The 27,866-nt window shown below is 36.1% G+C and overlaps 1 protein-coding gene across 4 annotated transcripts in view; it reads left to right on the top strand.

Moving 5' to 3' along the window:
- NEDD1 (NEDD1 gamma-tubulin ring complex targeting factor) overlaps positions 1-19,423 on the top strand; it is a 34,792-nt gene extending 15,369 nt beyond the window's left edge. For 3 of the 4 annotated variants that reach the window (XM_039358158.1, XM_039358156.1, XM_039358157.1), the window contains 11 exons: positions 783-923; positions 6,903-7,132; positions 8,060-8,261; positions 8,586-8,775; positions 10,230-10,361; positions 10,729-10,776; positions 10,928-11,151; positions 12,093-12,240; positions 12,693-12,849; positions 15,033-15,099; positions 15,559-19,423. In XM_039358158.1, the coding sequence (XP_039214092.1) occupies positions 783-923; positions 6,903-7,132; positions 8,060-8,261; positions 8,586-8,775; positions 10,230-10,361; positions 10,729-10,776; positions 10,928-11,151; positions 12,093-12,240; positions 12,693-12,849; positions 15,033-15,099; positions 15,559-15,663 (1,644 nt within the window). In that variant the 3' untranslated portion in view covers positions 15,664-19,423. The remainder of the gene's footprint in view (positions 1-782; positions 924-6,902; positions 7,133-8,059; positions 8,262-8,585; positions 8,776-10,229; positions 10,362-10,728; positions 10,777-10,927; positions 11,152-12,092; positions 12,241-12,692; positions 12,850-15,032; positions 15,100-15,558) is intronic. The other variant, XR_005558518.1, reaches the window with a different exon arrangement.
- Positions 19,424-27,866: the final 8,443 nt, after the last annotated feature.

The following is a 27,866-nucleotide window of genomic DNA, read 5'->3' on the forward strand; positions in this document are numbered from 1 at the left end:
CTGAAGGCTTTCAACTTTCTACTTTAGTAGAAAAGAGTCATATTACCCCAACCAGTGATCATGGGAAGTTTTCCTTTATATCCGTGTGTCATCCCTGCCCTTTTCCAAAGTTATAAAGCCTTCAGAATCATTTGGATGGCATCTGGAGTTACAGAGAAGACCCAGTTATTAGAAATCGACATATACTTCCAATAACAGCTTCTGTCAGAATGAAAAAGGATCAGTGGTAGGATAACAATTAAATATAATTTATTTGGTATTGTATGCTTTCAGTACTGTGCAGTGAATGTATATGTGAGGATGTATAATTAGATACAATATGGAGAAACTTTATAGGAAAAGCGATCTGGAAGTTTGGACGCAAGAGCTGGATCCTTCCCTAAGTAGAGAGAAAAGGGATCAAAGCTCTATATGTTCCTGCAGAGATTATAGTAAAAAGAATGGTTGAAGTGGTTCCTTTTAAGGATATGTTTGCACCTGATTTGCATCTTTCTTAGTGAAAGATAGGGAAAAGTCTGGAAGGATCCAGAGGTACTCTGATTAGAGGAAGGAGACATTATATGAATAATCAGGGGGCATTTAGCAGGACAAATCTTGCATAGATGTGGTGTATAAATATTGATAATAAAAAACCCTAAAATATAAATCCCATTTGGTTCTGTGGAGGTTTCTCCCATAAAAGAGGCTATTGCCATTTAAAATAGTGATTATGTAATCTCAAATTTTCCTTAGAGCCACATGAGTGTTGTACTAAATTAATTCTTGCATATTTTCTTCTTCAGGATCATAGAGATGAAATAACTTGTGTGTCATTTAATTGGAATGATTACTATATTGCCTCAGGATCCATGAGTGGTGAAATTATCCTGCATAGTATCGCTACAAATTTATCCAGCACTCCATTTGGTCATGGAAGCTCACAGGTATGTATCAGTGACACAGCAATCTGTTCCTAGTGCCATGAATGAATTCTATGGTAATCTTACAGAAGGTGTATACAAGTTGAGCACCAATTTTATATACTGCTTTCAAAAGCTGGGAGTACCTTCTGCAAATGATGCTATCATATTCTCCAGCACTGGAGATGGAGAATCCACCAATGGGTTTAGACTGTATTCCTGCCCAATCAGATCAAGTCAGCCAAAGTTGCCACGCCCGTCCTGGACCATAGAGATCCCAGTCTTGACTTGATCTCGCCCAGGACAGACGTGCAAGGTTGGCTCTTAGGCAAGTACAGTCTCCATTGGTGGATTTTCCAATTCCCCAGTTGTTGAGATGTGCTGTATTCAACACAGGATTTGGATTATTAAAAAATTGATCTCCATTAAGGAACATTTTAAATTTCCCAATTTAAAAGATCTTTGATTGGAGGGGGGAAAGACAGAAACTGAGTGTCCAAGGAAGGGACTCCTTCCTTTCTCGTCTTATTTCTCCTCTTCTCCCCACCCTGATAAATAGGCCTTCCCCAAAGCCTCTCAATTCGTTTATCCCATCTGTGGACTAACGACTGTTAGTCCCCAACTGATTCCAGCTCGGCCTTCTTGCTGCTGGAGCTTTCGCCTGCAGTGCCTCGTTATGAGAGCAGGTGGGAGGAGGTTTTTTTGTTGTTGCGTCGAAAGGTTTTCCCTTGGGAATCCCACGTTTACAAGCGCTCTTGGAGCTGCGGCTGCAGCTCCGATAGTTGCTTAAGCCACTCGCCTGTTTTTTTGCCTTCAGTGTTTAGGGAGCTGCGATCGTCGCTTCCAGTCCATAGGCGAGCCACACGCCAAACAGCCACCGCCGATGAGCTGTTAGGTGGCTGATTGGAGAGGGGAGAATACTCAAATCTTCTTTTCTGGCCATTGTGCAAAGTTTGGGGTGCAGATAACTTTCTCGGCACGGGAGCACTAACGGGCTGCGTCAGCGCCTCCCACGGAGTCTCTCGGGCCGCGGCAGGTCCATTGTCTTCTTCACGCACGGCTGCCATCTTGGGCCACGTGGGTGCAGAAGCTGACCGATTCCGCTTAAATATGCAGCAAAAATACTGGAGGAAGGGGGTCCTTCCTCCTCATTGCAGGCATCTTTTCTGACGAAAGGGGGTTTTCTGTAAGGGAAGGTGCACTAGGACAAGTAGTTTGGGGGGAGCAAATTCTCAGCTCCACCGTTGTCAATCAGGCCACCCTTTTGGGGACGGCCACCATTTTGTTTGCCAGATAGGCCCACCATTAATCTGAGGCCTAACCACCCCAGGTGCACCTGCCCCCCTTTTTTTAGGACACAGTTGGTGATCTTATCTTCACTCCACCTATGCTCTATTCAGACACATTGATCATGAGTCTCATATATATTCATCACTGCAATTTTAGATTTTATTATCATTGGTCCTTTCGAACTTGGTGTCTCCTGGCCTCACCTGACTCATACCTTAATCTGGTGGTTCTGGTGTACCAAATTGTCAACAAGGTTTTTTTCTGGATTCCAGGCGTACCCTGTAGTGCATCTGTTCTTATCCATAACAGCTCCATATGGATTCCAGGCGTACCCTGTAGTGCGTCTGTTCTTATCCATCACAGTCCCATCTGCAGCTACTTCTGCGGCATGGGCTTCCCAGGCATCCATTGAGGACGTCTGCAGGGCATCCACATGGGCCTCATCATTTCTTTTCATACGGCACTACAAGATCGATAGTTTTGCCTAGGTGGAGACTTCCTTCGATAGGAGGGTTCTTCAACAAGTAGTACAGCAAAATGCCACACTGGACCGGTCTACTTCCCATCCTCAGGGACAGTACGCTTTGGTATGTCCCATTGGTGGATTCTCCATCTCCAGTGCTGGAGAAGGGGTGTTGTCTTACCTGAACACCTTTTCTCAGCACGGAGATGGAGAATCCACTTCCACCTTTGTAGGTCATCTAGGCCTAGGGTTAGTTTTAGTTTGTGAGCCACAACGTCTTGCTGTCAGTCAATGGCTACGCTCGCATCAAGACTGGGATCTCTATGGTCTAGGACAGGCATGGCAACTTTGGCTGACTTGATCTGATTGGGCAGGAATACAATCTAAACCCATTGGTGGATTCTCCATCTCCGTGCTGAGAAAAGGCGTTCAGGTAAGAAAACGCCTAATTTGTGACAAAAGGGGATAATGATTAAGTACATAAGTGGAAAGTTGGTTGGTTCTATTTAATTTTAATTGAATAAAATTTACAGGGTAATATGTATGAAAATGTGGGATTCTTTTGATATATAACATTAACAGAAAAGCAGGGAAAAATTATCAGATGCTAATGGTATAACTAATTTTTAGGTATATTATTGCATCTTTCTTATAAGAAATATTGCTTTTCATTTTCAGTAACCTGAACAAACTAAATATTACACAGCACAACTTTGCAAAAGATACGATAGTGGCATTGTGTTCATTAAAAGCAAAATCCCAGTTTGAAGAAACTTTGATGTTTTTGATTTGTTGTTATCATCCGTCAGTTATATTGATGCAAACTTTTTAATAGTTTGCTCTTTTTTAAAAAGCCACCTCACAGCAGAGCTAATAAAGTTGTCATTGCTTGCTTTATGTGTGGCTTATTTGGGAAACTGTGTCTGACAGTTATTGATAGACAATGTGATTTTGTTTAAAGACCAGAGCAATGAAAGTAGGAATGAAAGATTGCAGTTTTAGTGACAAGGTGCTAAAAGACATATAGCTGGATTATATTAATTGGACTTTTCTGTGTGTAGTTTAAATTCCTGGCTGTGGTTTATTTTGCCATTTGTAACTTTTATAACTTTTCATTATAGCCAGCTGAACAAAATTTCAATTGCTCTTAAATCTAGATCCATCTTATTGTAAAATATAGGGATTTATGACTCAGGGATGAAAGTGAAATTAGGATTATTTGTTATGATATTGGTAAATGAAATTTAAATAATTATATAAAATATATGATGCTAATGAAATTATTCATTCTTTTTAATGCAATTTATGAGTAGAAACATTAAAGGTTTCAGATTTTCTGCTTTATTTGAAACTCCAACTGAATAAATTATTTATTTTAAGTATAAGATGGAACAAAGTAAAGTAGAAAAGAATTTTTTTTATAATAGGACATGAAAACACTGGAACAAAATATTTAAAGTCTTCTCCTTCCTCATATAAACTTTACCCGTGATTTCTAAAGTTTTGAAGAAGTAGCCTAATTTAAAATGGCATCTCTGTGTGTGTTTGTGTGTTGACAACACCATTTTCCAACAGTAAATGGGCTTACTCTGATACTTCTGATTTTCTTGTATAGCTGTTTCAAAACCCTGCATGTTCATTTTAACCTTTGAAAGATGCATATGTTATAGTTTGGAACAGTGGTTAAAATGCAAAGGATTAGAAACCGAGAGATTGAATTCTGGTCATCCCTTAGGCACGGAAGCTTGGTTGGATGACTTTGAACCACTCTTTCTTAGTCCAATCCACCTCACAGGGTGGTTATTGCAAGAAAAATAGGTGATAGAGGCATTGTGTATTCTAAAATATGTAAATAAAGGTGGGATATAAATGTAACACTATAATAAAAATATTCTCCACCTCTAATTACGAAGAGGTAGTCAACAGACTTTGTGGAGGTAGAGAGAATCTAGTAGCCCCCAGTCCCCCACAGATTCTTCTAGCATTTTTGCACACTGTTTTTAAATGTGTGTTCAAAACATGCTAAATGTCTAATATATGAAGGATTGTGAAAATAATCTCATTGAAAGTATGTTTCATGTTAACAAAGAATGCATGCAGTTAAAAAAGGCATTATTCCATCAATTTTAGCTTCATAATATCTTGCTAAATCACAACCTCTGTCTTGAAAAAAAATAGCAATAAAGAGGAGACACTAAACTTGGCATTCTTGTCAGGATTCAAAAGTTTCCATTGTTATTGCAGAATTGCCTACCTTGGAAAAGTTGTTAAATTTTAATTGCATGTCACTCCAGTGAAACTTATATGGCAGACTTGCTGACTAAACATTTGAAAGGGCTGCTCTTGTAATAAAGATGTGGTATCAGTGCTGACGTTCAGTTAAAGGTTTTTCAGGTACTACTTTTCTGTTTCTCAGTACTGGATATTGTGTCAGTTTCAATCTCTTCTCTGAATGCTATATATTATGCTATGACCACAGTGTTGAGCCACAAGAGGAAATGTGCTTTTTAGTGAAAAACCATGCCTGTGACCCACTGTTTTCACTCTTTCCAACCTGACAGAATGTTGGAAATAAATAAAGTAAAAGAGCTCAGAACTCTATTCCTCTGCAGGAGAACTGGGACCTAATTTGTGTGGTAGCAAAAGTCTATATATTTTAAAAATGACTTTTTCTGATTAGGGTCTGAAGACGGGAAAAATATCTCCCAGTACATCCCTAAGAGAATTGAAAGATTCTCTTGAATTGAACCCCCGCGTTCTTTCAGGTGGCATTGCCCAGTTCTCTGCCATAGGATTGCTGTTGGGAAGGAAAAAAATAGGTTGCTGTGCTTTGATACAAGTCTATATGATACCAAGACATGTTCTGCATGTTTTTTTCCAACTTGTTATTCTTTTCAACTCAACATAATGTTGGAAAATCATTAAGGAAAAGAGGGGAGAACTTTATTGTTCAATGTTCCAAAACTAAATAAACAGGGCCAGATTTTGTGTGGGACAAGAAACTGGCAGAATAGTAAATTTGAAAATAGGCCATATCTAGCAACAAATGCAACAAACAAAAGAAAAATCCTGAGAAAAAATAAAAACACATCTTTGGGCAGACTGTTGGGTAGTGTCTTACAAAGTAGTTAATACTTTAAGCCATCTTTAATATGTCTTCCTCTTTCCTGGTGACATCCAAGGGTGGAATTTTTATTAAAATGCTGCTTTAGGATTTATGCTTTTTCATAATATGTGAAAATGGGAATAATATACACAGAAAGTCCTTTTGCAAATGCACCAGTGCTTTTTCCAATCACAGCCTATGCAGCAATTTGTTGTAAATAAATAGACCTCAACTTACAACCACAATTGAGCCCAAAATTTTTGTTTCTAAATGAGATATTTGTTAAGTGAGTTTGCTCCATTTTATGACCTTTCTTTGCCACAGTTGTTAAATGAATAACTTCAGGTATTAAGTTAGTAACATGGTTGTTAAGTGAATTTGACTTTCCTATTGACTTTGCTTGTCAGAAGGTCACAAAAAGTGATCACATGACCCCAGGACACTGCAACCATCATAGATATGAATCAGTTGCCAAGTGTCTGAATTTTGATTATGTGCTGCAACAGTCATAAGTGTGAAAAACGGTCATAAGTCACTTTTTTCAGTGCTATTATAACTTTGAACGGTCAGTAAATGAACTATTGTAAGTCAAGGACTACCTGTATTGTATTTCCATAGATTTTATATTGGAACAACTATATCTGGCCTCTTATGTCTTAATGTGAGAGATATTGCTTTTTTTAAATGGGTGAGATTATGAAATAGCTTCATTTAGAAAGACATTTAATAAAACACTCCAGTTTTTATGCACCATTCTTTCCAAATTACAAGTGCTACACTTCTAAATGAAATAAAATGTTTTTAGTAGTGACAGAAATGAAAAATATATCTCACCTTAAAGGCCTTCAGTTCTTAAGAAATGATAGGTTTTGCCAGTTTTTTTGAAAGAGATCCCATGAAATGTGTAAGTGTTACAATTCTTTTTAAATAATTAAAAATGTTACATTTTTTTCCAGATGACTTGGCTACTTTATAGGCTGCTATAGAAATTTCTATTTTTCTTTGCTTGCACTCCCTACGCATTAAACATTTTGAACATGTGCCACTAATTACTTTGACTTAAACTTTTAGAGTTGGATTTTGGCTAAGCCAAACTTCAGTTGAAATAGAAATTATGGAATGCTGTTTGTTTGTTTTCTTACAGCCCATACGCCATTTGAAATATTCTCCCTTTAAAAAAGCATTATTGGGCAGCGCCTCTGACAGTGGAACTGTAACCCTATGGGATGTCAACAGTCAAACTCCGTACCATAACTTTGAAAATTCTCATAAAGCTCCAGCTTATGAAATCTGTTTTTCTCCCATCAGTGAGTTGCTGCTTGTAACTGTAGGTCTAGATAAAAGAATAATTCTCTATGACACAGCAAGTAAAAGGTAAATATATAATTGTCAGTGTACTTATTTACAATATAAATAACAGCTTTCAGCTAGTCACTTGACAAATGGGCTGCCGATATATTTAATAAACAAATTTACATCAAACCCAAAATATTTTAAAACCTTCATCATGAACTCTCTAATGAAACTAAACTCATTTTAATTTCAAAAGTAAATTTGAAAAGTATGTTTGAAAATTGTTTTTAGAATGTTTTTCATATATAAAAATCTTGTTTGCTTCAGTAAAGGTAACCTTATAGTGATGAAACCTGAAAATGATTATTCATATGTCAAATCTTGAATTTGAAGTTCTCTGCAATTCATTATTAGATTGATTGATTAAATCAAATGGGAAAAGTGGAGAAAATCCAATGTTGATGCCCTGAAGTTTATATTTATTTATGTACTGTCCCAGACAATGAAAACCACAAATCTGTTTTTTATTCTGAACCTATAATGGTTGGAGTGTATGAGAAGAAAATCTAAGCAGAAACCACAAATAAGGTATAGGATATTCACTCCAAGAGTTCAATTTGCCATGCCACATACTTGAATCTTTGTCAAAATTGAGAAGGTATCATGACTGGCAGTTTTTAGGGACATGTTTCCACTAGAAGAATGATGACCTTTGTGTATTAACTTTATATGCATTAATATTTATATATAAGATGAATAAATAATAAAACTAAAAAGATAAAATAGGCATATTGGTAGAGATAATCATTTATTAGGAAAATGTGTGTGTCAGGTCTTATTTTGGCCATGAAGCCCACTGAATAATCTTGGGTCAGATATACAGATGTAACCATTCGCTCAAACCTAACAGAAAACTCAATAAGATAACAGTTTTTATTTAAAAAACTGTATGTAACATTCTTACATTTTTTTCCTTTTGTGTTCAATATCTTTATTTGACATATAAAGGCAGTTGAGAACTTTAGTAGCAGAATCTCCCCTAACTGCAGTAGAATTCATGCCTGAAGGAAATTCACTGATTATTGGCTCCTCTCGTGGAAAAATATACCATTATGATTTAAGAAAGCTGACAGCACCTGTGAAATCAGTCAGTGCTCACAAAACCTCTGTGAAATGCATAACACTGCAGAATTGTAACAGTTTTTCAAAGGTAAAACACCTTGAGCATATATTGTTGAAACGTTGATTAAAAAAACTAAATATTTTCCATGTATGGTAAATCAATAAACAAATCATGCACATTTATTAAGCTTTGAAATATCTTTACATTTTAATTGTATTCAAATTGTACAGATTTTATGTCTACAAAACAGCTGATATTCTCAATCATACTGGTTTAACATTTAACTTGAAAATAATTTGAATGGTTTATTTTTACAGGAATGAAAAATGTTACAATTGATGCTAACATTCTAGTCATAGTTGTAGATAATTTTATTTGGAATATTTCTGACATACTTATTTTTATTTTTAGTCTAGTCATAAAACAAGTTCAAGTAAGCAAACTTGCAAAAAATCTGGTGTCAAATCCACAAATAATACTGGAGGAATTCAGAATGTTGGCATTTTAAAAAATCTTATATCTAATGTACCTGCTACTTTCCTGCCCCAGTCCATGCCAAGTAATGAAGTTAAAGGAACTGATGCTATTCCAGATAAATCAGGTAAAAAAAATTTTTTTTAAAACTCTTTTTTAAAAATCCTGTTATGCAAAAAGTGCCAAAGAATCAGTATAAGTTATTTCATTATTTTGTTTTAACATTTCTGAAACCTCACTGAAATGTTGTTTTTGTTATGTAAAGTTATTCACTCTGGTAAACCTCAGTCTGTGAGGTTTTTTGTGTTTGTTTGGTGAATCAAGGATATCACTCTAAATCTGTGTTTTCCAAATTTGGCAGCTTAAATTGAATGGTCTTCAACTTCCAGAATTGAAAGAATGCTGGCTGGAGAATTCTGGATGTTGAAGTCCACTCATCTTGAAGTTGCCAAATTTGAAAAACACTGCTTTAAATAAATATGAAAACAAGTTTCTTTATCTCTTAAGATAGCATATTTAGAACATTTTCCTATTTTGATTAAAGTAGTTTCACCAATATCTTTCTTTTTGAAAATTGCATATCTTTCTTTTTAAAGATAACCTTATGTAAAATTTGCATTAAAAATATAACAAAATCCTGACTTTGACTCTGGTCAATTTTGGAGAGCCTTTTCAGTGTGCTATTCTAGGCAAAAAGTTGTAGACTTATGGATGCTTATGGAATCTCCTATTGGGCGTTTTTAAAAAATATCAAATGCTTAGATAATGATTTTTTTATGTGTTAAATGTAATCTGTACTATTCATTATTTTTCCTGTTTTGAATAATTTTGTAATCTGTCCAGAAAACTCTTGATTACAGATATAATAAATATATTTAGATGGCAGCATAATGCCTTTTTTAAGATTTGGAAGAGATTTTGAGAAATATTTATTTACAGAAAAACAGTTCTATCTTGTATTCAAAGCCAGTAATATCAGTAGACAAAATGAGATAGTCATTACAATTAGCACCCATAAACTAATGTATAACTTTAAGGTGCCCTGGCAGATACTTTCACTTATGCTGAAGAAATACTCAACTACAGTTGCACATACAATGAGTGGGGTATGTTTCTTCATTCAGACAGCAAATGTTTCTATCAGCCCTTCCTGTATTGTTAATTAATGCCTAAAGGAAAGTAGCATTCTACCAGTATTGTGGGTGGCTTGGCACAAAAATTATTAATATTCATTGTCCACACAAAGTTATTCACAGGTACGGTTGGTAAATGGTTGGTTATGGTTATGGCTGTTGCTTGTAAATCAATATTAATTATAATTCCTCTACAATAAGCCCCATTGGTTGTGTGGAACATGCTACCAATCATATTTTGGCAGCATTCCATCTATTAAAGGTCAGCTTCTTATTAGAAATCTCTAAACCCCTTATCTGAAATCTGCTGAACTTGTTTTATTATTGCTATGACTCTTCAATATACCAAATTATATTGCTTATGAAAACAGAAGTTGCTTGCATGAATGAGAGTTTAGTTTATTCTCAAAGCAATTCTTTTCTTTAAAAAAATGTTTTCCCCTTATAGGCTTGACCCAGAGCAGCAATTTGGATGTAATTCCTTCCAAAGAGTTGGATCATGGGAATACTTCTAATTCAACTAATTTTGAAGACTTGGGAAAAAATAGTTTGGGTGACCTGTTTTCTCCACTTCGAGATGGTATGTTGATGCTGAAATTAAACTATTTGTTTATTAGTAAGAACTGTGTTTATTGCATTAGAACTGTTGCTCCTATTGACTCTTATGGTTAGAATGTTACAGTCATTCTGTAGTCAAATCTGTTAGGTGGACCCAAGGTTTGCTTGAAGAATGCTCATCAATTATTTCTCATCAAATTGGAGGGAGATACTAAATGGATCCTTTTTTGTTCAGTACTTTTTATCAATGATTTGAATGAAGAGATGGTGTGAATGTTTATTATATTTGTAAATGATACAAACTCGGTGGAATAGCTCATGATTTAGAAAACAGAATGTATTGGGTTTTTTTCTTCTTGATACTGTCAATATCACTTTATCTGTTCTAGATATTGCGGCTTGTAAAGCAAATGAAGATGTTCCAGGAAAGAATGATGGTAAGCACCTTTTATAACCCACCTTCTGTTATAATAACGATAGTAGCAGTATTGTAGAACTAAAATACTATTTCAAAAGACTTTTGACTATGTATCAGAAACGTTTTTAAGTAAGCAATGCAAATATGTGATCTTTTGCTTTGCATTATAGGTTTGGATTTTCAGTCTTATCTTTTAAGCATGGATTTTCTCTCTCAGTTTAATAATGCTTTACCTACAAGAAAAAATCCAGCAGGATCAAATCCACAAATTGTTCATTCAAGTCCACTTAATATATTTGTTGGCTCCCCCATTAAAGAGGAAGATGAGCATCTAGATATTGATGCTAAAAAAACAAATCATGGAAAACAAGAATCCAATGAGCACATCAAACAGGTATAGTGTGATTACAGTTTTGTCTTTTATTTTGCTTTCAACTTCTCTCCTTTTGCATAATACATAAAAGCTGATACATCATCCATCATACAATCTTACAGGAACTTTAAGATTGGATCATATTACATCCGCATCAGTTTTATAACAAGATAGATCAGGAACACTGTGACTATGTACACAACTTTTTCTTTCTGTTCATTTCGGAGCTATCAGGTGTTATTATTATTATTATTGGGTCCTAGAAGGAAAGGTATGATGAAGGCTGCCCAAAGGTTGGGCCTTGCTTTCTTGAATGATTCCAACATGCCAGAACTATGATACTTGCTTGCTTGACAGTTTGACACTTTGTCCCAGCATGACAGTTTATCAGTACAGTGCTTTATCAAGTGATGCAAAAGGGGTGGGTGCTGCTTGATATCTCTATTTTACAGTACTTGTTTTCACTTCCCTATTTATTCATTTATCAGATTTGTACACTGCCCATCTCACTTAAATGAATCTGGGCAGTTTATAAACAACATAAAATAATATAAAAATGTAACTAAAAAGCATAGTTGAGAACAGAACTAAAAATAGATAGATGCTATAGATGCTACTGTATATAAAAACTGATATTGCATGGATAAGCTAAGAACAGATATAGATTCTTAAAAATAAGCAGACAAAACCCAAAAGCCTTGTGTACTTCCTCTTGAAAGTTTTAATAAGCAGTTTAGATATACTTACTGCGTTTGAGGAAAGAATAGCTGTCAGTGATTTGGATTTCAAATGGGTCTTAGCATGTGATAAAATGGCATTCAAATAAGAGAGAAACTATTACCTTGCAACAATCATGCTAGTAGCAAAAATAATCACTTATTGTACTTTGATAGGTCTCCCCTATCCTCTTTTACAATGTTATGGGTTATTAATACATGTATTTTCTATCCCTCCTGCTGTAGTTGAGCTCCTCAAGCTCTGATTCTTCAACCCTGAATACTCCACCTGTTGCCAATTTAATCAAGAGTCCTGATTCCAGAGAAAGACTTATTAAGAATACCCAGACACAACTTTTATATGAATCACCAATGAATGGTACTACCTCAACAAGTATGTGTAATTCCCACTTTTGTGGTATAATATTCAAGAGATGCCCACATTTTTAAAAATGCTGTTATATTTCAATAGTAATTTAAAATCTTTCTTTAAACCATTAACGACTACATTACTGAGCTGAAAGGTAATATCACATAATCTAAGTTTCTAACTCTTATGAACACAGTATAATTTCCAGATAGTGTCTTCATTAGTATGTATTAGATTTTGATTTGTATTCTTCAAGGTTTTATCCTTAATGTTTTAGTCATAAGCTTGCTCTAAATTTGTACGCTGAGTGAGGAATTCTTACAACTCTTCCTTACTTCGCAGTATAGTTGATGATGAGAAATGACATGGTAAGAGTAACTATAGATGTCTTTTTGATATTCTAGTTTGCAGGCTACTTCCATTCTTCTTATTCCTGTAAAAATGAAATGCTCATGCTTCTTGATTATTTTGCATAGATCCGAAGATATCTTCCAATATTACTTCTGGAGTTGCTAGTACACTATCTGAAAAAATAATAGATACTATTGGAAACAGCCGATCGAATGCACCTTTATCATCAATACAAATTCATTTCATTCAGAATATGATACAAGAAACTCTGGATGATTTCAGGTAAAGAGAATTAGATTCATATGTTACTTTACCATATTTTTCTACACATTTATTTTTCATGAGCTTTACGACTTAGTAGATGTTGTATATAAACTATTTCAAAACTGAACTGTTCTGAATTTGGTGTGCCCTGATTCAAGAGTGAAACAGGCCTTTTTTTCTGAATGTGAAATGACTGCCTTAATAATGTTCTATGTTAGTCTTGAAACAGCTGCTAATGCCATTTTCATAGCAAATTCTAGTTAATCTTTTCCTATCTTTATATAACTTTTACGGGCTCTCACTCATGAAATTCCCTGCTCATTCATCAGTAGGTATCTCCTCGTCAATTTGCTTAAGAGAAAATACCTTAGGTCCTGAAGAAGATGAAAATTGTTAAATATACTACAGTACTAATTCTCAAGGGAAAGACCTTGGGATGGTATTTTTGTGGCATTCTTGTAATTTCTGCATTGATTCCATAAGAACCCTGCCCCCCCCCCAACAAAGAATGCAGGAGACCCCTGCAGTGGTGATGAATCTGGAAAAGGTTTATAGCATAATTGGAGAAATCATGTTCTTTAGATGCTATTGGACTCCGGTGTTTAGAAGTCATGGCCAGTATGGTCAGTGATCAGGAGAACTCTTGTAGAGCAGTATTTTGTGGGGTGGGTGATGGCTCAGATTTTCGATTATTGAATGTACATAGGATTCCAGAAAACTACTGCAAATACTATAAACTTTAAAGCTCAATAGGTTTATATCACATTGTTTATCTAAAGCACTGCTGATGCTCCTTTAATCACAGGTCTTCCTCTATGGTTGGTAGTAATATTCCTTATCTATAGAATATTACTTGCTTTTTAAATCTTTTATGTTCCTTTATCTGGATCCACAATTTTCTAGAACAAAAATAAATACTGACATATCAAAGTACAACTAACTCCTTTTGGTGTTTTATATTGAACATTGCCTCACCTGAAAGTTGCTTATAGAAACTGGATGCATGTAATACTTTGTTTCTTTTATTTGATACATATTGCTATTACATTTGTAATAACCAGAGAACTAATTTGTAGTGGTGAAGGAGCTAGATTAACCAACCCTTAGTTTTAGCAGGGAACTGAATGATAATCTCTTCCTGTCGACCATAGAACAGCATAATGTTCTGAAACAATCCAACTGAAGAATCCCTTGTCATCATGCATTCATTGATGGCTTTATTGTCTAAACTAGGCAAGTGGACACTGTAACCAATGCAACAAAAATTTAGAAGACAACAATTTTCTTTTTTAAAAAAATTATTAGAAGAAGTAGCTCTGTGGAAAACTATTGAGAATTAAAAGAAATGTTTTCTATTTGTATTTATTTCAATTAGTATCTAAAATATAGCAAATATTTTAAGCAGTGTAATTATTTTACCAAGTGTTTGAAAATAATGATCTACATTTTTGGCAAGGCTTCTATATCCAATCTTTTTCAAGATAAATAATAAACAGACTCTTTTAGTGCATTGGTACTGGTATTGAGTATTCCATATACTAATAGTCGAGTTACACACTTTTGAATCTATGGGAAGATTTCTAATTTAGGGGATTACTTAATACTTGTAGATATAAAACAGGGTATGTGGGGGGAGAAAAACAGCCTAAGACATTGAAGTAGTGTGAACACTGCAACATGTTTCCTAAGAAGAAAGAAACAAAATAGTCAATTTCTCCAGTTTCCAATTTAGGATTCAGCTAACTGTATTGTGCATATGCACACACATATGCGTGCTCACATGCACAAACTGATGTGTAGCTTATGGCTGCAGCAAAACATACAATTTCTTATTTGTTATGTCAAAAATTGTATTTTGTAGAAATATTTATAGAATTATACATATTTTGCAGAATTTCCTACAAATAAACAGATGTTTTTCTCTGTATTCCATTTATCAGAGTAATTTAGAAGCCTGATGCATTAGCTGTCATATTGGGTACTTGACACTGGAAATGCAGTAAGACGAAGAGAAACCGTCTCCTTTCTAATAGCCTCTTATTTCTAGTAGGTTCCATCAAAGAAATACATTAACACTGAAGTGAGGGGATATAGTGGGATGATAGTTTATCATTTTGAAATTACCTGTGTAGTAGTAAATCTCTGAGTTGAAGAAAAAAAGTCTAGACTTGTGACATAAATTGGTATTTTTCTCTTCTCAGGGAAGCTTGTCATCGTGACATTGTAAATTTGCAAGTAGAAATGATCAAACAGTTTCATGTTCAGTTGGTATGTATACAAATATAAAGAGGTGTACATATATGTTGACAAACTTCCCTTTCATTGCAGTGCTTAATATTTTATTACTCTAAATCTGGGGCAGGCAGTCCATATGTTTTAAAATGCAACTCCATAATCCTTTACTGTTAGCCATAATGGATGTAGAGCCAAACATTAAGAAAGCCACCTTTTCAGCAACCTAAAAGGGGGAGGTTGGAGCCAGGACAAAAATGGTCCAAGATTGTCGGGTCTAGCAATGGTCTTTTCCAGGTTGGTGGTTTACTTAAAAAATAAAGAATGTGACAACATTACTCTGTTTTGGTTATTTTGGGTTGTTTGTGACAAATATAAAGTCTACCTTTCTCTAAAAAACCCCCTAATGTACTTTTTAAATGATGCTGTTAAAATTTTATATTTAACAGTAATTTAACATTAATTCTTCTGTTGATTTTCTTTTCTTTTCTCTAGAATGAAATGCATGCCTTACTTGAAAGATATTCTATAAATGACAGTTTAGTAGCAGAAATTGAAAAATTGCGTGAAGAAAATAAAAGACTTCAAACCCACTTCTGACAGATTTCTATTCATGTGAAGAAAATAATTTGATATTTTTGTTCCAAATGGCTAAGACATCATGATGTCATCTGATAATTTCTGAAGTAGAGTGTAAATTCAGTATTTCTTTCAGTACCAAATAATTGTAGAAAAGCAATATATACTGACTTAATACAGAAAATGCACTTACATTTGTATCAAAGTGTTTTAATGGTAAAATTGAGGCTAACAGGATTATTAACCATTTCTCTATCTGTATATAAAGTGCCTTTATAAAAAAGGAAACTAGGACATTTTTTTTTGTATAACAATTTATCAACCTTCTTTGCCTTGTGTGGTGTTGGTGGAACTCTCTCCTTTTAGCCTGAAAAAAACCGCAAGTGCCTGACTTTTGATTTTTATATTGTACATGCTCTTTAAAAGTTCATATCTTTCCTACAGTGGTTACTTTGTAAGTGTAGAATACAACTCTAATATGTAACTCAGTTGTAAACAAAATACCTTCAACTTTTCTATATAATTTCAGAATACAATTTGAATAAACAATATGTATAGTTTTGTCTAATCATACTTGATCCAATAGTATTACTATACTAAAATCAGCAATTCCTCAATCTGTTCTTTCAGTATAGTTTTCTTGATTTCTAGTGCAACCATAGTCAAACTCAGTTATTTCAGTTTGACTTTGCTGTTTGTTAGATTTTTGTTATTAAAGTTGAAGAATTGAATAGGCTTAATGTAATTTAATCTGCAAAACAAAATAACTAAAACTACTTGGCTGTCCAGTGGGTCAAAAATATGTCCTGGATCTTCCTGTCACCAATAATGTTTTAAAAGAATGTAATTTCCGTGACAGAAACATGTGCCTTTGATGTAAATGAAGAAAATGTTTTCAAAAACTTATACCAAGTTGATACAATTCAGTAAAATTATTAGTTTATCCATTTTAATATAAATTTTATTTAGATTATCATAATATAAAATACAAATGAAAATAAAGATAGTAGAGAAATGGGGAAGGGAAAGAAAGGTGTGGGATAACAGAAGAGAGAAAAAAAGTATTCCAATTATTTTTCAGATCAGTAAAGTACAAAAAAAAGGTTAATTATCCATGAGGAATGTGTACATCGTGATACAGTCCATTCCAGAATAAAAACAAGCTGTCTTTGAAAGCGGCAGACTATTTATTTATTGTAGCATTGTAAACCCAAATTGGCCAGCTTCAAGTTGCTATAATAATGGATTTTATTCATCAACAAGGAGTTTGGACTACATTTTCAAAAGATTGTGTCATTATTGTCAGGTACTACAGTAAGTTCCACCAAATGTAAAGAGATTTCAATATTTTAATAATATGAATAATGCAACTTGAATTTGCTTTTCCAGGTGCTGTTTAGTTGGTAACAAACTAGCATAGCTATTTATAAGTACAGTAAACTGATTTTAGGAAGGAAAGATCTGATATCCAGAATTGTGTATGTCCTGCGTTGAATATAAACAGCTCTATTAAATCCCTTTTGTTTTCCTATTCATACCACAAATCAGGAGAATTACATTATTCAGAAATGAATAATATGCAGCAGTTCTATATACTTTCCATAGGAAACTGGACAATGAATCTATGGGAATTACTGTGAAAGGCAGTGTGTTTAAGGATATGAGTCCATGTTTAAGGATATGAGTCCATTTTAATTTCTTATATAGGTAAGGCATATTATTTTGGCAGAAGATATAAAATATTTAGAAAATATGTCAAAACTTTGTGCTTGTCTTCCTTCCTTATATTTTTTCCAATATCAAAGCATTTGATAATTTCAGGTGTCTTATTAGACATAACAGAATTTATATGACATGTTACTGTCTTTTACATTCTGCAGAGTCAAAATCATGAAATTGTTCACAGTGTTTAAAAATGTAAAAGTATTAAATGCTTTCACACAGAGTATAACCTATTCAGTGCTTTTACATGTACACACACAGACACACCCACCCATCCACACACACACACGCACAGAGAGAGAGAGAGAGAGAGAGAGAGAGAGAGAGAGAGAGAGAAAGAGAGAGATGTGTGTGTATGTATGTATGTATGTATGTATGTATGTATGTATGTATGTATGTATGTATATAAACTTGCACATCTGACTTAGTTCCCAGTAATCTGGCATGGAAAGTACTTGTCTTTCACATGACCTCTTAAAATCATTTCAGAAAACTGCAACCGTATTAGATTCTTTTGTAAACCTGTCCTATACAGAAATGCTTTCAAGATTCTATGGAGAAGAAAGTTGAAATGTAATTTATATTTAAAAATCATATTGTCATAAAGTAAAGGAAAATCTTCAGTTAAGTATTATTATGGCAGATCTGTGTTAGAATACTGCTTTTGAACACTTGTAAGATAGCCAGGATTTTAAAAATAAGACATGGTGACAAGCAGTATATGAGGTACATTGACGGGAATGCTGGCTTTGATGGGTGGAAACCAGAATGAAAGCATGGTGAGTTCTTAATTTACTGAACCAATTTCCCACTGTGAAATCCACAGGTTTCTGTTCTGAATGAATTTTGACATGCTGTTCCATTTTTCAGATTAATATGCTTTCTTTGTTCATTTACTAAACACAGAAAGTGTTGTGTGGTATCATAAAATAAATACAGTCCAATTAACTTTTAAAATATTTTAAAGTAAATATTGTCCTTTTATTGCCAAATATCACAGTTATATGGTTGCTACCATTACGTTGCTTGTTATTATAGCATGAGTTTATTGTACGTGAGAGTATCTCTCTGAGGGACATGGATGGTTCAAAGATGTGAAAATAAAACGACTTTCAAAGCAGAAACCATAAGTATGTTTGTTTAATACGATGAGAAAAAAATAAGAGTGGATTTTGTTCCCCTTTTTAGAGAGGAAAGATGTTCACAGATATAAAATTCAATAGTATTTTTTAGAAGAATGGGAATATATTAATATGTGACTCTTATCATGTTGAAAAGAAAGCACTAGATTAATAGATTTCATACATGGACAGCAATTATGCCTTCATTAAAAGTAATATATTAAATTGAACTGTAACACTGGAATTTAAATGTAATAAAAACCAATACTAGCATACATAATAGCTAAGAAATTACAACATTGACTAGTTTTGGTCATGTCATTTCTATAGTTAATGGTAGTTGTTTAATCCCTGTGCTTGTATTTAATTGGGAGTCAAAATCGTTTTCATGTAACCACAAAAGTAGTTTTAAATTATTACAATGATTTTCCCTTGTGATTTTTTACTTAACTCATAATGTGTATACAGTGTATACAGTTAGGTTGTTGCAGCTCAGTGATTGATGTTTCCATTTTATTTCATATTTATGATAAAGTCAAGGGAGAGTCTCTTGCGCGCGCACGCGTACACACACACACACACACACAGGCTGGGCTCACACTATACTTAATTGTATTCTATTGGAAAACTGGGCTTTACATCATACTAAATCTAAACTAACCAAAGTATGTTTCAGTGCAATGTACAAACTATGTTACTCTTTTCATATTTCCTCTTTTACAGTCTTCTAAATTAAAGCTACTGTTTCCATAGTGACATGTCATTCAGAAAGGAAGACTCTATGGAGTGAATGATTGATGAAATAAGCAACTTCAAAATGGAATGAAAATGGATATTGTCCAAAATATAGCAAAGCATTTGACATTTATTGGGATTCTTTTTGTTGTTCTGGAGTATTGTGTGGATTTGAAGTAGAAATAAAACTTTTTCCAACATTATATGCTTTTCTTTTGGGGTATTCTGCTTATTTTTATTGCACCGAAATGAAAGCCTCTGCTTTCTGATGTATATTTTGTTGCCATAGAAACAATGATGTAAGTGGCAGGGATATCACTAACCTCTGCTGTGAAAACAAAACACACAATTGCTTAATATAGAATGCTTTGAAAGCTTGGGGCAGGCTGGGCAAGTGGAAGAATCTAATCAAAATATCTCTTGTTGCAAGAACAATTGGTAACTGGTGTTGCTGTTTTGCCCCATATGACTTATTTTGTGCAAAGTTTTGAAGCCCTTAAGGTCACATTTTTCTAGTGATGAAAGCAAAAAAATGTAGTTTTTTGGCCAGTAATGCTATCATGCTTACCTGATTGTAAGATATGCTTAATTTGGTGGGATTTAATTCTGATTAGATGTGTATATAATTACATTCTAAATTCCTTTTCCTAAAACAATTTCTTGTTTTATTACTTTTATTTTTAAGCCACCTTTTAATATATGCTATTTTTACTGGTTTGTTACAGGTAGCTCAATGCAATATTTAAGGAAGATATCTACAGAAAATAATGTTGATTTTATTTGTAACAAGCATTTTTGTTTCTTATCCTTGCATTCACTTATTATGAGGCAAAATTAGCTTTTTTTTTTTCAAACTCTTGCTAGTTGGAAACTATAGAAGCAAAATTCCAGATACAAAATGACACAAGACATTGAGATAGGAATAAAGGGGAAGCAGTGTTAGTTTTTCAATAGACAAAACCTTATCTGTTTCTTCTAAACCATTTTCTTTCTTAAAAAAACAGATTTTTATAGGATTTGTTAACCTTTCCCCTCCATGCTTATATCTCAAGTAAAATACGTATAAAATAGACTTCTATAAGAATGGCAATGTCTGTATTTTGGAATCATCTAAATGAGCTCATAAAGTTTTTAACTACTTTCTTTTTAAATAATGAAGACTATGATCCGAGTTTTATTAAAACTGAAAATGCAAATCCTCCCACTTGGGAGATTCCATGGATATGTAATTTTCTTTGCATCAGTCTTGAAGTGGTGACTATTCTGGGATGTCATTTGACCTCCGAGTCTACCTCCATAGGCCTTAGATTTCCTGAATACCAATAGAAGAGAATATTTGTAGTTCAGGTTTGAACAGTGGGATCCTTGTTGCTCTCTGAACCCTTTTTTTGCAGACATTTCATTACCAAAGCGGGTAACATCACTTCCTGAATAATAACTGTGTGGCCCTACTTAGATTTGTCACAGTTATTGGTGCAACTTCATCAAGTGGTCTGTATAAAAGAGACTTAGCCATTGTAACTTTCCTTAACCCTATAACAATTGCTCTGTGCTCACTTCCTGGGTTAGAGCAGTGGTTCTCAACCTTTTTATACGGCGACCCCGGACATAAGCAGGCAGCACGCATGCACGGCGCCCCCCGCATGGCGTGCATGCACGGCGGTGCCCCCATGCGCCGCCCCTGCACGGTGCGCATGTGCGGCAGCGCCCCCTGTGCGGCGTGCATGCGTGGTGCCGCCCCCTGCGCCGCCCCCTGCGTGGCACGCATGAGCGGTGCTGCCCCCTGCGCCGGTTGACAAAAAAATGGCGGATCGCGTTGTTTGGCGACCCCCGTGAAATGGTCGATTGACCCCAAATGGGGTCGCGACCCACAGGTTGAGAACCGCTGGGTTAGAGGGATAGTACTCTACTTTGTCTAAATAATCCATTTCAGAATCTATATACCAGTAAAACCTGTGTTTACCTGTCTGTACCCTCAAGTTAGCACAAATACTGCATTATACCTTTACAATTTTTGAATCAAGATATCTAAAATCTAACTTAAAGAATGTATAAAATATTTGTGGAGTTGAGATTTTCACAATGGTCAGGTCAGATTTATTGGCAAAGTTGTGGCAGTTGCAGCGTCCCTGTGGTAATGTATGATTTCCTATAGTTCCTGCCAGCTTCCCACAAGCAAAGTCAATGAAGAAATTGAAAAGAAGCTGTAGGTCACTCCCACTGGTATTGCTTTTTTGCCCATTTGTGGTCATTGTGTATATCTTTAGGTAAATAAATATTGACTTCTTAGTGAAGTTCATATACCACTAATTATTTTTCTGTTTATGGTATTCTTAGATGATCATGGGACTGTCCAGCAAAAAATGGTATTTTTTTTTATTCATGCTAAATTTAATATTTATTCTAGTAACAAAAGACTGCACTACCTTTCTGTCAAAGATGAGTCAATGTGCCACACAGTTGTCTAGTTGATTATAAAAATTAAATAGTAGTGGGCAAAGGTAGATTGTGGCTGTATGTCCTTCCCATGTAGGCCGCTTTCTGATGTCCTAGTAAATGAGAGAAATGTAACTGGGAAGATCATAGATTTCTCCATAAAAAATGTCAAAATACTGGTTGATATCTGTTCTGTATGTAAGGCTCATTCAGATGTTGCAATATATTTTTCTGAAATGCTAGTACTCGGTCCATTATAAAAAGGCTGGCTATAAAGTTTTCCTTTTGTTTTCTAGAATATTCTCCAAATCAAATATAAATATCTGGTATAAATTTGCTGGTACAGCTTAATGTTAAAACAGAACATCTGACTCCCCCCTCTCTCTTTCTCCCTCCCTCTCCCTCTCCCCCTCCCTCTCCCTGTCCCCCCCCCTCTATGAGTGTGTGAGAGAAACAAAAGTTTGTAGTTGCTAACATTAATGTGTATATATTGTTAACTACCAGGAGGTGGCACTCTCACCTCACTTAATTCTGTTTTTAGAATCTCCACATTTAAAGGAAGAATGGGCATACTTCTTTAGGAACAAGTATGCCGTTTGTGTCCAGAACTAAAGAATGAGATTAAATATAATTTCAGCAAATAACAGATGGTTATATTACAGTAGTTAGAAGTAAACCAGCGCAACAAAAAGCAAAAAATATTTTCACATACTTCACAATTGCCTAAGTACTCAAAGGTTTCTGGAATAAACAGAAGCAAAAAATTGCTCACTTGGAAGCGTAGCTACTAAGGATGCAATATTCTTTTAGAGGTGTTCTAGGCTATAAAGCTCCTCTGCTAAACCAAAGTCACATTTCTGATCCTCCGTGGATTTATTATTCTGAGTAAGAAAAAATTGGTTTGGTTAGGAGGATTGGCAGGATGAAGACAGGCAGTGGGAATTTTCACTCTCTTGCCATTCAGAAAGTATAATTTTTACTCTTTTAAAAAAGCCCCAGTCAGAAGACACACGTTCCATTTACCTCATGTTTTAAAAAACAATTGAGTGCGTCTGAGAATAATGGTGTGAGATAGAATATCATCATTTACAAGATCATTGAAAACAGATTTTGAACAGTGATTTAAGTATTTATTTTACATGGGAAAAAGCCACTGGAAGGACCATATCATGAATAAAGTGTTAATCTCAGATTTGGTTCCTCAGGCTAATCTGGAAAAAAAAAACCTTGCCTGGGACCTTGGACTGTTACTATCAGTGTGTCAGTAGCCAAAAGCCAACATGGGTTTGTCAAAAATGGATCATGCCAAACAAATCTTATTGCATTCTTTGACAAGATGACAAAATTAGTGGACCAGAGGAATGCTGTGGATATCACATGAAGTGTGAATACCACTTTATAATGCCTTGGTAAGGCCACACTTGGAATACTGCATCCAATTTTGGTCACCACAATGTAAAAAAGATATTGGGACTCTAGAAAGAGTGCAGAGAAGAGGAACAAAAATGAATGGGACTGGAGGCTAAAATGTAAAGGAATGGTTGCTGGAATTGGATATATCTAGTTCAGGGGTCAGCAACCTTAATCACTCAAAGGGCCACTTGGACCCATTTCCCACAGAAAAGAAAACACCAGCAGCTGCAAAACTCGTGCACATGCGTGCAGGAGGGGAGGCTTGATTGAAGAGTGTAATTAAAAAGAAATAGAGGCTGCTGTGCATGAGTTCTCTCCCTCTCTCCTGCTCACCTGGCAAGCTGGCTTCACACTGTTCTCCGACAAGCTGACACATTCTTATTGGGCTGTCTCTCTCCTGCCCTTTGTCTACCAGTCTTATTCCCCCACTAAGTAAGTAAAATGTGTGTGTGTGTGTGTGTGTGTGTGTGTGTGTGTGTGTGTGTGAAGAGAGAGAGAGAGCTGCTTCTTCCTGATTCCTGTGGAGACGCAGCAGAGGCAGGAGCCCCACCCTATAAGCTTGTCAGCTTGTGGGAGAACAGCATGAGACCACTCTCTTTTTTACAAAGAGAGAGAGAAAAGGGAAGTGCAAGTGCCTCTGTCTCTGTCTCTCTGCAAATGGTGGAGGAGGCTGGGAGCCGCAGGAGAAGGCTCAAAGAGCCACATGTGGCTCCGGAGCCATGGTTTGCCAACCCATGGTCTAGTTTAATGAAAAAAACTAAGGACTAGGGGTGACATGATAGCAGTGTTCCAATATCTCAGGGGTTGCCACAAAGAAGAGGGAGTCAAGCTATTCTCCAAAGCACCTGAAAGCAGGACAAGAAGCAATGGATAGAAACTAATCAAGGAGAGAAGCAACCTAGAACTAAGGAGAAATTTCCTGACAGTTAGAACAATTAATCAGTGGAACAACTTGCCTCCAGAAGTTGTGAATGCTCCAATACTGGAAGTTTTTAAGAAGAGATTGGACAACCATTGGAGTATAGGGTTTCCTGCCTAAGCAGGTGGTTAGATTAGAAGACCTCCAAGGTGTCTTCCAACTCTGTTATTCTAGTCTAGTCTAGTCCAGTCCAGTCCAGTCACAGTCTGTATGGTCCATTGAGCTAATTCCATTCAAGCAGCTTCATGTGTTTGCAGGAAATGGTTCCTGCAGTGTCCAAGACTGATTCTTTATATGGCCAATATCACACAATTCACACACAAACAGAAGTATTTTCAGACTTGGACAATCACAAATTTACAAAAGGGTAAACAATCTGGGTTAGAACATTGGAAAAGGCCAAACAAGACTTACATGCTCAGTTATGATAGGATATTGATTGGCTCACTGCAGAGAGACTGAAGGAGATGGAGGAGAAGGAGGTGGAGATAGGTTGCCCTGAGGATTCTGGGAAATAACATGGCTGGCATCAAATATACCATATTCCTGCCGACCAATATATCAAGGCAACTGTTTCTGGCATCACTATAAAATGATTTGTTTATACATTCAGAGGAAGACAAGTATTGCTAATTGGGCTCATAAACTGTCTTCTCTGCTCAGCCTCTCTGGAAACTTTGTAAACAATACCAATTTAGCAGGATACCCATTACCTGGAATTGTTAGCTCTAGACCAGGGGTGTCAAACTCAATTTCATTGAGGGCTGCATCAGCATTGCAGTTGTCCTCGGGGGGTAGGTGTGGCCAGGGTGGCACAGCCTATTGGATGGGCATGCTGGAGTGGGTGTGGCCTACTGGATGGGCATGGTCAGCTCTACATTGTTCGCGTCAAGGGTGCCTGTGGGGGCCTGGGCAAGAGTGGGACAGATCTGAGGATCTCTGGCAGAAGTAAGTGGAACCAGGGCAAATGTCAAGGCATGGTCCACTGAAAGAGCCTGCCGAAACCTCTCCCTCAGAGCCCATCAAAGCAGATAAGTGAAGTAGGTGAGGGCCATTTGCTGGCCACTTCCAGGCGATGGTGCATTTCTTCATTCCTCACAAAGGGTGACACCTCCCCAGCATGCACTCAGGGGGCGGGGCCAACACGGCAGGGGCCAGTCCCTTGCTGTTTCCAGATGGCGTTGTGGAGTTAAGACTGAATGTGTTTCAGCATAGATGGCCACCACAAAATTGTACATTGGCTCCAGGGTGGCCAGGGTTAGGGCCAAGGCAGTGGGGGCCGTTCCCTCATTGTTTCCAAGATGGCTTCGCGGGCCACATGAAACCATGTCGCGGGCCGCATTCAGTCTCCGGGCCTTGTGTTTGATATGTCTGCTCTAGACTGAAAACTTTGGTGCCAGATTCTTCCTATCATTAAATGTCATTCACTGCTATTTGTGACTATGAGTGTGTACATGACAAAAAGGTTGAGGAAGACTAAAAACAATATTTATGCTGACATGAGAAAGAAAATTCACATGAATGTTTCTTACCCTTTGAGCCATTCTTTATTAAATGAGAAGATGCTATGCCTGTGATATCTTCAAAACATGGAACACATATATATCACTGCCATTGGGAACTATTGAAAGAGAAGGAGAAGGACTACTGATGCCATGACCAAAAGGAGGATACAAAGAATGTGCTGATGGCAAGTAGTTGTTTTGAAAAGTTTGTTACAATATAGAAGCATTCACTTCCTGTGGAACTACGGTCCCTAAAGTAAAGTTTCCATAGCTCTGAGGGACTGTTTTTAAAATATGCAATCATGTCTTATATTTGTAGTCATTTAGTTGGCTTAGAATTCTATATATAGATGTATATACCCACCCATTGAGGTTTAATCTCTTGTAAATGGCACTGGATTGATACTTTGGATATTTACTATAGAGCAGACATGTCAAACACAAGGCCTGGGGGCTGGATGCGGCCCGCGAAATGGTTTCATGTGGCCCACGAAGCCATCCTGGAAACAGTGAGGGAACGGCCCCTGCTGCCTTGGCCCTGGCCCAGGCCGGCTGGGAGGGAGCCAATGTATAATTTTGTGGTGGCCATCTATGCTGAAACACATTCAGTCTTAGCTCCACAAGGCTGTCTCGAAACAGCAAGGAACCAGCCCCTGCCGTGTCGGCCCCGCCTCCTTGGTTCATGCTGGGGAGGTGTCACCCTTTGTGAGGAATGAAGAAATGGGCCTACCTTGGCGCTTGCCCTCGTCCCACCCCCTTCCGCCAGAGATCCTCAGATCTGTCCCACTCCTGCTCAGGACCCCACAGGCAGCCTCAATGCAAACGATGTAGAGCTGGCCATGCCCACCCAGTAGGCCACACCCACTCCATCCACATCCACCCAGTGGGCCACACCCACCCTGACCTCACCCACCCGGCCCCCCAAGGGCAACTTCAATGCTGATGCAGCCCTCAATAAAATTGAATTTGACACCCCTGCTATAGAGGGTCAATTGCTCTGAATCTACACAACAGTGACAGGATATCATTGAACTCTGAAATATTGCAGACTATAACTCAATAGTAGCTCTCACTATTGGCTATACTGGTTGAGGTAGCTTGATACTCATTTGTAACAACTGTAAGGTTGCATGTCCTCTGTATTTGCTGAAAATACTTGAGTATTATCTATAGCTGCCATTTTGTTCATGCAAACGAGTTTGACTGAACATAATATTTTCTATTGTATATCTCATATTTGAGTGTTTTGAACATAATACTGAAGGACAACTTCTTGAATAATTGTTATATAAAGTTTTTTTTTTAAAAAAAAAACTTAAATGTTTAATTCTTTCCCAAAAGCATTTGTGTGAGATTTTGCTGATTACAATATTTCTCCAGCAGAGAGCAGATCTAGCTTATAAATTAAGAACATTTAACTTATTTTTCTGAAATTCAGTTAAAAGGAAAGATTAATGTACAATTCTGGCTGATGGGGAATATATGTTGCCATCCTAAAGATCATTCTAACTCCATGGTAGTATTTTAGGTAGAAGTCCATTCTGCCAAATTTTCTATAATGAAAGCAAATACTGTATTGGAATGCTGTTTTAAACCATTTCCCCTAATATATGCTTTTTAAAAATTTGAGACATTCAGTTAAACAAAGGAGAATGTATCAAATATATACTGATGGTAATAATATTTTTGAGTCCAGAATTATGGATTCTAATGGAGTCAAAGCATTACAGTGTTGCTTTCTATGCTACAACTAAGCCGGAACATGCTTATTCATTACTTGCATTATCAGAAGGATTCTGGTAGCACCTTTTCTGAGTAACAAATATTATTAAAGGTGTAAGTTTTATGAGCTGCTGCCGTGGGATAGTATGGCGTTCTTCCTACATTGTCTATGTTCATGATCAAAGTGAACCCAAGACTTTGAGAAGCCCAAAGTAAAAAGTAAAACTGTGCTTCTTCCATCCAATACAAAAGCTGGTCTGATAGATGCACTTCATTTTAGTTGTGGTGACAGATAAATTTCCTGCATTGTATGTGAATAAGTTAGGAGTATTTCAAAACAGGTTGCACGACATGCTCTACTTGAAACCTCAACAGCCTCTCTTCCTGCTCCTTCGCTCATTTCACAAAAGAGTTAATATCGAGAGTCAATTATAAGAAATTCACTTTCCTGCTATTCATTTTTTCCAGTACTGCTTCCTCCTTGTAACTCTTTTCTGTAATAGTAAATTGTTTAATCAATGTTTAATTTTCTGACATCTATTTCAATTGCTATTGTTGGATGTGCCCAACACTGATACTAACAAGTATCCTAAGGTCTGCCTTCATCAAAAATAGAGTGGAAGCATCTAATATCCATTCTAAAAAGCCCAA

Source organism: Crotalus tigris, unplaced genomic scaffold, assembly GCF_016545835.1.
Source record: "Crotalus tigris isolate CLP2741 ecotype Arizona unplaced genomic scaffold, ASM1654583v1 scf7180000019004.2909048, whole genome shotgun sequence".
NCBI classification, from domain to species: Eukaryota; Metazoa; Chordata; class Lepidosauria; order Squamata; family Viperidae; genus Crotalus; species Crotalus tigris.